This window comes from Sceloporus occidentalis, unplaced genomic scaffold (genome assembly GCF_023333645.1).
Source record: "Sceloporus occidentalis isolate IW3139 unplaced genomic scaffold, rSceOcc1.0.p SCAF_5, whole genome shotgun sequence".
Taxonomy (NCBI): domain Eukaryota; kingdom Metazoa; phylum Chordata; class Lepidosauria; order Squamata; family Phrynosomatidae; genus Sceloporus; species Sceloporus occidentalis.
In genome coordinates this window covers 56,210,527-56,221,589 of record NW_028316985.1, presented here as the reverse complement: position 1 = coordinate 56,221,589, position 11,063 = coordinate 56,210,527, and the positions used below count along the sequence as shown (strand labels likewise).

General features: G+C 41.2%; 1 protein-coding gene across 1 annotated transcript; it reads left to right on the top strand.

Moving 5' to 3' along the window:
• Nucleotides 1-405: 405 nt before the first annotated feature.
• Nucleotides 406-7,218, top strand: YEATS4 (YEATS domain containing 4). The gene is made up of 7 exons (XM_089524141.1): nt 406-657; nt 2,515-2,634; nt 3,099-3,165; nt 3,270-3,364; nt 5,366-5,458; nt 5,530-5,617; nt 6,444-7,218. The coding sequence occupies exons 1-7, from the start codon at nt 607-609 to the stop codon at nt 6,611-6,613; spliced, it is 684 nt and encodes a 227-aa protein (XP_089380267.1). The 5' UTR covers nt 406-606; the 3' UTR covers nt 6,614-7,218.
• Nucleotides 7,219-11,063: the final 3,845 nt, after the last annotated feature.

Genomic DNA, 11,063 nt, shown 5'->3' with positions numbered 1-11,063 from the left:
ATAGAGCTTCCTTATCCACTAGTGTGCTGTAGTGACTATTTGAGTCCTAGACTAGGGTTCTCTGGAGACCAGTGCTCAAGTCCCTGCGCAGCCATGGAGGCCCACTGGGTGACGCTGCGCAAGGCACGCTTTCTCAGCCTCGGAGGAGAGCAAAGGCAAGCCCCCTCTGAGGAGGAAAACTGGTGCACAACAGGCTCGCCCTGCCTAAGTCGACTCGAAGGCGTCCGGCCACTAACTTAGCCTGGTCTGCCGAGAGGGCTCGGTTGTCACCGTCAAACTACAACTCCCAAGATTCCTCGGGAGAGCACCATCACGGTTCAAAATGGCACTTTAAGCCTGTAGTGCGCATGCGTCGTGGCGGCTGCTCCACTGAACTTTCCTGACCCGGAAGCAGTTGAGTGGATGATGAGTGGGCGGGTACGGGCGACAGCCCTGGCGGGGATGGGAGCCACGGAGAGCGGGAATAACCGCGTGGAGAGAAGAGCGGAGGCGGCGGCTGTGCGGGCGCCTGGTAAGGCGAGAGGGCCGATGGCGGAAGCTTCCCCCTGAGCAGCTGGGCCTTGCTGCCCCTCGAGCGGCGCGAGGAGCCTGCCTTTCCGGTGCAATATGTTCAAGAGAATGGCTGAGTTCGGGCCTGACTCCGGCGGGAGAGTGAAGGTGCCACAGCGCGCGCGCGAGAGAGAGAGCGAGAGAGAAAGGGGAGGGGCGGGGTTGTTCGCGCACGCGCACTCGACGGAGTGGGAGGGGCGTGGAGGCGCGCGAGCGCCCCCGTTGGTCCTAACGGGCGCTTTTGAGTGACAGCCAGGGAGGTCCCCGAGGTGGGCGGGGCTCCGTTTCCAAGTTCGACCCTGAGCCTGAGGGGAACCTATAATATCCCTGCCATTGCCTTCTCCTTTTCAGAGAATGGAATAACTGTGATTTACAGATATCAGTGAAAACTGTGATTTCTGTCATTTTAAAATACCTGTGATTCAAAACTGTGATTTCTGTGATCTGTACACTGTGTTGGAGCTCAGTAGCAGAATGAATCACAGGCGGGATACAGACCGCCGCTTTGCGGCGGTCTCCCGCCGGCGCCATTTGCTCCGCGAGGGAGCCGCAGCAGCCAAACCGCGCGGCTCCCGCGCGGAGCAAAAAAGAAGCTCCATTTCGGAGCTTCTTTTTGCGGCGCCTTTATGACGTCGCGAGGCGCCTGGCGCGGACTCGCGACGTCATAGGCGCCGCGACACGTACGGACGCTCAGCGTCCGATACGTAAACATGGCGGCGCCCATGTGGAAGGGGCGCCGCCATGTTGTACGTATTCTATACGTACTAGGGTTAGGGGGGTGCGGAAGCACCGCCCCTTCCTAACCCTAGTACGTATAGAAGACGTACTTTATGGCGGTCTGTATCCCGCCACAGTCACTGAAAATCACAGTTTGGCCTTCAAGCCAGTCACAGTTCCAAACTGTGACTAGTAAATATCTGTGAAAAAGTAACAGTTCTGTGATTCTATTCCATTCTCTAGTCCTTTTTACATTGGAAACCTGAGAGATGTCTAATTAACTATCACTAAGCCGCCCTGAGAGCCTTTCTGGCTGAAGAGAGGTTATAAATACAGCAAGCAAATAAATACACTTGTCCCTCCATATTCATCAGGGTTAGAGGCACAAGACCCCCGTGAATATGGAAAAGCTGCACATTTCAAAAGAACACCATGTTTTTACCTGAGAGGACGCCTCTCTAGGAATCTCTAGGTCCTCCAGCGCAATTCTGTGGCCAACGTCCAACAGACATTGGAGGAGCTACAAAGGCCTAGTAGAGTGGTCTCTCTAGGAACAATCTCTAGGTCTTTCAGTGCAATGTTTAGTTAAAGTTGACCATAGAGTCGCACTGGAGGACCCAGATGTTCCTAGAGAGAACATATTAATTAATTAACCATGGCCATCCTCTGCCCTTAACTGTGGTTTCACTTCATGTTATTTCATGTTAACTGCGATGTTGTGTGATAAACTTTGGGCATTTCTGGGTTTTCTTCACATTAAATTGCATTTAAATCCATTTTGCCCGTGGGATCTCACTAGTGTGATAAACTCTTCATGACTTGGGCAGTTTTGAATTCCTTAAACAAAACAAAATAGGCCTAGAATTGTAGCTGCTTATTTGTAAAAATTCAAATGAGAGCTAATCTGACAGGGAGAAGGTTCAGTTTAAAATAAATGTTTTAGTCCACTTAAATTACCTTTGTTTTCGTTTCATTTAAATTATTTAAATTGGTTTTAAATATTCATTTCCCTGAGGTCCTATCACTGAGGATGAGATATAAGTCTTTTGATAATTGCACATGTATTTATGTGGAAATTATATATGTGTGTGTGTGTGTGTATATATATATACACACATACACACACACACACATAGGGGGAAAATGAACCTTACTATAATTCTATGTGAGTGATGGAAAAGTTGCTCATCTGAAAAGTGACCATTTCCTGAAAATTATTTTGTGTGTCTTTTTAAAATCTTTCTGAAGGGTGTAACTATTGTGAAGCCTATAGTGTATGGGAATGTTGCACGCTATTTTGGGAAGAAACGAGAAGAAGATGGACACACACATCAATGGACAGTTTATGTTAAACCTTATAGAAATGAGGTATGTAAAAAGGAGGAAAATATAAAAGAATATTTTAACCCTATCCCAAAAAGTACAATATTATACAGATTTATCTAAGGTAAGCATAAGTGCTGTTTCCAAAAACAGTATAAAACTATACAGTAAACAAATGATAGTTATATTTAAAAAACTTATTGGGTTAACCTAGGGAAAATGGTGACCTGAAGCAATTGACCTTTGGGGAATCCCCTTTCGTTGCTATCTTTAGGTTGAACACCCTTCATTTCTTAGTAAATTTACTCAGCCTTGAAAGTTTCTTTCAGAAAGCTTCTTAGGGGAAAATTACAGGTCCCACAAATGTTGCAAGAAGCCACAGTTTAAAAACCGCTAATAGTCTAAACCAATCTGGTAGGCTGGAGAGGGAACAGACTAGAAGGGGACAATGAAGGAGTATAAAATGTGTTTCTGAATGTGTAAGTAAGTGTTGGCTGTATTTGTTCTAGGATATGTCTGCTTACGTAAAGAAAATTCAGTTTAAGTTACATGAAAGCTATGGTAATCCACTGAGAGGTATGGTTAAATGTGATCTATTTATTTTATTTAGTAGATACAAATTTTCTTCACTTTTCAAAGACTGTGTGGTTTGCATTCTTTCTTCTTTTTTTCTATTTTAGTTGTAACTAAACCACCATACGAAATCACTGAAACAGGCTGGGGTGAATTTGAAATCATCATCAAGATATTTTTTATCGACCCTAATGAAAGGCCTGTAAGTAATCTTTCCACCACAAATAATAAAGTCCTGTTTTTCATATCTAATTATTATGTTGGTGTTTCGTATTAATTACATGTTGGCTCCTACATGCTTTGCTGGAATCATTTCGGAAGTGTGCCTTTGGGGCTGAGCAGGCAGACAGACAGGGAAAACCAAGCTGATCTTGGTTTTTCCAAAACTGGTTGGAGACAAGTCTATCTGCACAACCCGCTTCCAAGGCGAGCCAAACACAGGCAGTCTGCACTATGCCATGTCAAGCCACTCCTCTTTTTTTTCACCTCCCCACCATGCATGCCCATCATCGCACAAATACACCACCTGGGACTGGCAATTGCTTCCCTTTTCCTGCCCAGCTGCCTTCCCATTGGATGCCCTGTGTGGTTCACCACCCATGCAATGATTGTGCACCCAGTGACACACTGGCAAAGAATAATCATGGAAGCCACACACACATCCTCACTTCCCCCCCTTCCCCCCATACCCCCATTGGACTGTCTTGTTTGTGTATGTTTTAACTACATCCATGGCATTATTGGCGACCTGCCATGTTTGTCGTACTTTTGCATCATGGGGTGTTTGACAGCTCAATGTTATGATCAGTCAACAGCGCAGCTAGCCACTCGTGTGTGTATGCTCAAATGGAAAAACTGTATGGCAAGCAATGGCACCGGTGACTGTGTCACAGTGGTCCCAGGTTGTATGCTCTAGACCACTTCCATACACCATCTCAGCCTACCCTTATTCCTGCACTTATGCTGTGCTGTACAGTTTCTCTGTTACAGTGAGAGAAACTGGGTCTGCTGAAATTCTTCATTTTAAACCCATAGGCGCGTTACAGAGCACTGCAAAACAGTGCTCTGTCTGCGCCGTCATTAGCTGCGCCGAGAAGCCCCAGCGGCCAAACTGCAAGGCTTCCTGGCGCAGCTAAAAAGCACCAAAATGGCGCTTCTTCTTGCATCGCGGAAATGTCATGACGAGGCGCCAATGGCGCACTTGACGCGTCATTTTCGCAATGCTACGTGCGGACGCTAAGCGTCCAGCACGTAAAAATGGCCATGCCCATGTGTATAGGGCACGGCCATTTTTACGCCCCCCCCCCCCCGTCACGTGCTAGGGGTGAGGCTGGTAAGGACACTAGGTCCTCGGCCAACCCCTAGCATGTGACAGGGGCACCGCAAAGGCCCGTGCGGAATGGGTCATAGTAACAGCCCAGTGTACCAATTTGATATATTTTTATTTATTTGCTGGGCATCACTAGTGTACTTAGGTTTACCTGATTTGCGCAATTAACTATGGCTTTCTGAACACTGTCTTGATGTAGCTCAGTTCTTTTGGATTGGATCCCTAGTTTCTTGTGAACAGAACTTTGTTTCTGATATGATCCTGCTGGAGGAGTGGGGTGGTTTTTGCCCCAAATGGCTGTTGGATCTTCCAGTATGTAAATTGGGTGGAAAAGGAAATATGGCGAGAGGAAGGGGCGAATAGTTGAAAATCACCTTTCTTCAACAGGAAGTGCCTTCCTCTAATGCTAGAAACTGAAGAGGACAGAAGAAAAATTTAATCTGGGAGGCAGAATTTTTGTTTGAAGGACTATGTCTTCATTCTCCCCCTTTCCCAGTGTAACTACATCTCTGATGGCAGGGATATTCTGGTCTCAACAGTTCATCTCTCCATTGCTTTATGTTAAAACAGTATAGCAATAGTGTAAGTGCAGAGAGACAATGTATATATATAACAGTGTTTATTACAAAACATGGTTTTTTAAATGTTGAATCTCACAGCAAAACTGATGTTTGTGCTTTGAAACCAAATTTAGAAATTAGAAAAGCACATGGACAAATATAACACTTGAATATATAAGACTAGAGAACTGTTTTTTCTATAATATGCTTTTAGTATTAAAACTTGTCTTGATATGAAGAAAGTTAAAATATTGAAATATCTTGTAGCATAGATTTTGTAGTTTGTAGTAAACAGATTTTTTTTCTTGCACAGGTGACCTTGTATCATCTTTTGAAGCTGTTTCAATCTGATACTAATGCAATCTTGGGGAAGAAAACTGTAGTTTCTGAATTTTATGATGAGATGGTAAGAAAACAAAGCATCAAAGAAAATGTGTTTATCTTAGCTTGAGAAATTCATTACTTTTTCTTCATTAGATTTTTCAGGATCCAACTGCTATGATGCAGCAGCTGTTGACCACATCGCGTCAGTTAACGCTTGGTGCTTATAAGCATGAAACCGAGTGTAAGTGTTGAATGCCACAATTACATGCAAAGTTTTGTTGAATTAGACTTTGATTTTTAAATACTATTTTTTGAGGATGGAAGCCTAGGCACACAACTTTACAAGATTCTTTATAATTTATATTAAATATAGTTTGAAAGAAGAATTTCCTGTTATTTAAATTTATTTTTGTGATGGCTATAATTTGCATGAAACCCCATCTGGTTTCCACCTCTGTTAGTGCAGATAGAGGTCAATCAACCTGCAGAAGATAGCTGTGCATTCTGATCAGTTTTGAAATGCAGTACAGTTTGCCCTCTGTATCCACAGATTCTTCATCCATGAATCTAACCATCTATGGTTTGAAAATACATTTTTTAAACATCGAAAAGGAAACCTTGATTTTGCAATTTTATATAATAGAAACCATTTTCTTACACTGTTGTAAGCAATGAGACTTGTGAATCCATGGATTTTGGTATTCACAGGGGGTCCTGAAATCAAACCTGAATGGATCCCAAGGTCTTATTGTATAAGAAAACCTTTCCTATACACAGCTCATATGGAAGCATCCTAGCAAAATTAAAAACAATCTAGTGCAGAATGTTGTGTCATGTGTGTTAACATACATTCTAGCTTCTTAACATACAAGTCTTAAGCTCCACCTAGAATTGAATTTCAAATCAGAAATCAGGCTTGTTAAATATCTGTGTACACATTTTAATGTCTGTCAGTGCATGGAAATTACAGTAGATGAAATGGGATAGTGATCTTTTCCTAAATATTCATATATACGTTGGAGTGATTATGACTGGATAATAAATGCTGTATACCTTTTTCCTTGCAGTTGTTAATGTAGAGGTAAAAACCCGAGAGAAGCTAGAAGCTGCCAAGAAAAAAACCAGTTTTGAGATTGCTGAACTTAAAGAAAGATTAAAAGCAAGTCGTGAAACTATCAACTGCTTGAAAAATGAAATCAAGAAACTTGAGGATGATGATCAGTCTAAAGAGATATAGCTTATATTTGCTCTGGGACTGGAATTAAACTCTGTTCTTGTAATTAAATTGTTAACATATGAGGTGATGGCATATAACAAGGCTCCAAAGGTAGGAGAGTGAGAATGTGTGTGAGAGAGAGATTCAGCATATGACATTTCACTATTAAAAGTTTTTTAAAATAAAGATTATTTTCATAGTTTAAATACAATTGTCTTTTCTTTTTCTTTTAATAGCATAGTGCTCTGTTTATAAAAAAAAAAGAAGGAAAAATAGACACCCCCCCCCATTATCCTTGAGAGTTAATAGACATGCTCCTCTTGTAATTTGTTGAGCCTTATGTGAAATCTCACCACAGTATTGGTTAGAAAATGTTTAGAAAACATACTGTTTGTTTACATGATAAGCATTTGTTGACTTAGATAAAAAGAAATTCTGTGTTGCACTGGTAGATAAAGTAACTGTGTTGTTACTTGCTACTTCTTTTTGACTATCAAAATCATTGATAAAACGAATGTGCCATTGCACAAAGAAGAATCACTGATGGATTTTACATTGGTACAAATTGAAAACTGATCATAATTCTAAGTGAATTGATGATAGTAACTATACCTATTGCTTTGAGTTCCATGAATAAAAAATACCATTATGAAACATTGATATATCTTTTCTTTAGTGCTTGTGACTGCATAATAATGCTTCTTTATCAGAGATTATAAAACTTACTGCTAACTGGCAAGATATACCATTTGATGGGAACATTATTCTGTTTAGTCTTCAGGAGAAAAAAAAAGAACTGCACTGTTGCCTTTTTATCAGCTTGTTGCAAATTAACTAATTCCTGATTTTCTGCTTAGTGTGAGTAAAATCAAACATACTTGTTCATAGGTAAAGAAAGATAGCTTCATTATTGAATCACATACCAATTTTAAGTGAACTATAACCCCTGTTCAGACATTCAGCCTGAATGTGTCCAGGTGCAAAGCTGTGCACGTTACTCCATATCCCAGAACAAGGTAGCCCATCATTATGTTCAGATTCTTTCCTTTTAAAGAACTGCTTGCATTCTCTTGGATACAAGTACAGATATCCAACACAGACCCCTGGCTTTATCAGCTGCATAAAAACTTCTACTTGCAACTAGGATGCCTTTCCATTTTTGAAAAAGACAAGATCTGAACCAAAAGGGGCAGGGCAAAACCCTCATGGTATAATGGGATGAGGGCTCCCTGCATGATCCTCTGCCCTGTTTGCATGTTCAGCCTGCTTTGTTCACATTGAATGCCTGATTGCTGGAGCTCATGCAGAGAATATTATGCTGAGCTGACCTTGGTAAGATTCAGGATGGCAGCTAATTCAGCTGTTGAGACTTTTAGCATTAAATGTCATGTTGTGTAAATTTACCATTGCCCACTGTGTACTTCATCTGTCAGGTCTTTCTAAATCTGCGGAGAGGGTGGAGATCATGCTTGTTTCTAATGGTGTTAGAAGACTTCCTGAATGTTAAAGATTCCCAAATGTAGCACCAGAATCAATAAGCTGTTTTACTGAAAGATAAATTTCCAAGTAGGAGAAAAGTAACTTAGCAGAATTAGATTGTGTTATGGTGTATTTTATTTTAGCAAAGGAGAGTGATATAATATCTAATGTGGTTTAGCCAAATGATAAGAGATCAGATGTGAGAAGAGTGGCAATAGCACAGAGTGGTTGGGATTAGTGTATGAGTGGATATCCACTTGTGTAATAGAATTTTCTCATGTCTCCCCAATAAATCTGTTCTGGAAGGTGCACCATGGTTCCAGAGCAGGGAAGGTTACTCCTATCCTATTTGGAAACTATGGCTTATGAGGAGAGACTTAGGGAGCTGGGTATGTGTAGCCTGGAGATGGTTAAGAGGTGATATGATAGCCCTGTTTAAGTGTTTGAAGGGAGGTCACATTGAGGATGGAGCAAGCTTGTTTTCTGCTGCTCTAGAGACTGGGTCAAGGAGCAATGGATTCAAGTTACAGGAAAAGATTCCACCTAAGCATTAGGAGGAACTTCTGACAGTAAGACCTGTTTGACAGTGGAACACACTCCCTCAGAGAATGGTAAAGTCTCCTTTGGTGGTTTTTAAATAGGCTGGATAGCCATCTGGTGTGGGTGCTTAGATTGTGAGTCCCTGCATGGCAGAATAGAGTTGGACTGGATGGCACTTGTGGTCTCTTCCAACTCTTACTATGATTCTATCCCAGTCCTGCTCACAAGCTCTTCCATTCACAGATCTATATTTGCATTCACAAGTTGCTTACTATCAGTTGGGTTCAAAGCTGATGGGTATGCTTTTTTCCATACTGAATTCATTTCTTAATTATCTTGAAACATTTCTTCATTGTTTTCATGAGTAATGTGCAAGGCTTGGCATTATAAGCAGCACACTATAAGAAATAATATTATTCCAGTGTGTCACTTTTGAAGGTAACAGGCATAATGATGTTTTTCTGAAGTACTGCAATGACTTCTCTTTCTTAATGAGAGTCAGTTACTCATTACTTCTAAAAAATTGGGAGGTTATTTTGGGGGATTTTTGATCTACTTTTCTACTTTTAAAGTACATTTTTGTAAAAAAAAATAATGCATTGTTTATAAAGTAATGAAAAGTAACAGCTAATGCCAATTGGCTACTTTAAAAAGTATTACAAATTCTGGCAATGTGTTTATATATTAAATAACTTCCTTAAAACTGGTTACATTAAATCTACTTTTAAAAAACAGTTACGCTTTAAAAAAGCAGTCTAGCTTAATCTTCTGTTGAAGCTGAGGTAGACACTTTTAAAATGTCATTTATATTTTGTACAGTAGGTGGCAGTTTTACACAAAATGATCCTGTAGTACAGTATTTCTTACTAGCAGTCAGTTTAGGTTTTGACAAGGAGAGTGTTCCATGAGGCCTATAGTAAAATGGTTTGTATCTTTAATACCTATTGAAAAGAGAGACAGTGTGGTGTAGTGGGTTGAGTGTTAGACTGAGACAGTGTTTCCCAAACTTTGGTCCTCCAGGTGTTATGGACTTCACATCCCAGAAGCTCTGGCCAACAATCATGAATGGTGGGAGCTGAAGACAAAAATATGTGGAAGACTAAAGTTTGGGAAACACTGGACTGGGATATTGGGAAACCAGGGTTTTAATTCCCACTCGGCCATGACAAGCAACTAACTGGGTGACCTTGGACAAGTCACACTCTCTGACTTGAAGGCAAACAACAACAAATATACTGAAAACTAAGGAAAGGTTCGCCCTCCATCCCAGCTGCCATTGCTGTGGCTTTGGAGAGAAAAAACAGCAGCCAGTTCCTGCTGGGCTTAATGCCTTCCCTCACTGCCATCCCCTTTTCCTTGAGTGCTGTGTCTTTTTATATTACAAGATGCTCATCTAAAATGCCATATACATTGATGGCACTAAATAAATAACTGAAAATGATTGAAATTAATATACTATGTCTTCAACTACCATTAATAGAGAAATAAAATAGTGCCTTTTTAGTCATATTGAGCCCCTTTTTGCAGAAAGAATACAAATGTAATAATTGAAAAGACCTCACATAACAATATCAGGTCTTTTCAGATTTCAGTTGTCAAAAACAAAACAAAAAACAGTTTGCAGAACTGTTCAGCAGAGGATATTGTTCTGTTAGTGTGGCATAGTGGTTTGAATGTTGGACTATGACTCTAGAGACCAGGGTTCAGTTATCCATGTTTGCATGATTGTGCAAACTGCGGTGCACCACACTGAAGCTTTGCACCTGGATAACCTCCAAAGAAGCAATATGGAGCTCTGTGCAGGCTGGATAAATCCTTCTCCCATTCACAGAAGCAGCAAAGAAGACAACAAGCTGATATCTCTCAAGGAGGCTTTTACTTATCGTTCTACTGTTTACAAATCCCGTGCTCACCATCAAAGTCTTTCGCCATATACACATCACCAACTACCCACACTGTACACTGAGACTCCTCCTCTTATATATATAGGCCATGCTCCGGCACTTTGTTCAGCCTCTTCCTGCTGTGTAATCTCTGTACAAGTCCCCCATGCAGTGTGATGAGGATGTCACATCCTGTGACTCAGCTCTACCCAAATGCTGACTCATGGCTACTCAGAGACCAAAAGTAACCCTGTCCCACATCTATGCATTTTCCTTAGGATCCAGTTCCTAACAATCCAGTATGCTGTGGTAACCCACTGGATGACCTTACGCAAGTCACATGCTCTCAGCCTCGGGACAGCAATGGCAAACTTCTGAATAAGTCTTGCCAGGAAAACCCAACGATAGGGTCACCATAAGTCAAACAATTTGAAGGCACACTACAACAGTGCTTACATATCTATATCATTGGTAGTAGAACATGGAACTGTGTCTCTCCAGATGGCGAATTCTAGTTACCATGAGGGCTAGCCAGCAAGAGCCAGTGGGAATTGAAAATCCCAACATCT

What these genes read in the sequence shown, in the direction of transcription:
- YEATS4 (XM_089524141.1), top strand. Translation starts at nt 607, where the DNA reads ATGTTCAAGAGAATGGCTGAGTTCGGGCCTGACTCCGGCGGGAGAGTG. An exon ending in CTATGGTAATCCACTGAGAG is followed by an intron (nt 3,166 to 3,269) that starts GTATGGTTAAAT and finishes TTTCTATTTTAG; the next exon opens with TTGTAACTAAACCACCATAC. An exon ending in TCGACCCTAATGAAAGGCCT is followed by an intron (nt 3,365 to 5,365) that starts GTAAGTAATCTT and finishes TTTCTTGCACAG; the next exon opens with GTGACCTTGTATCATCTTTT.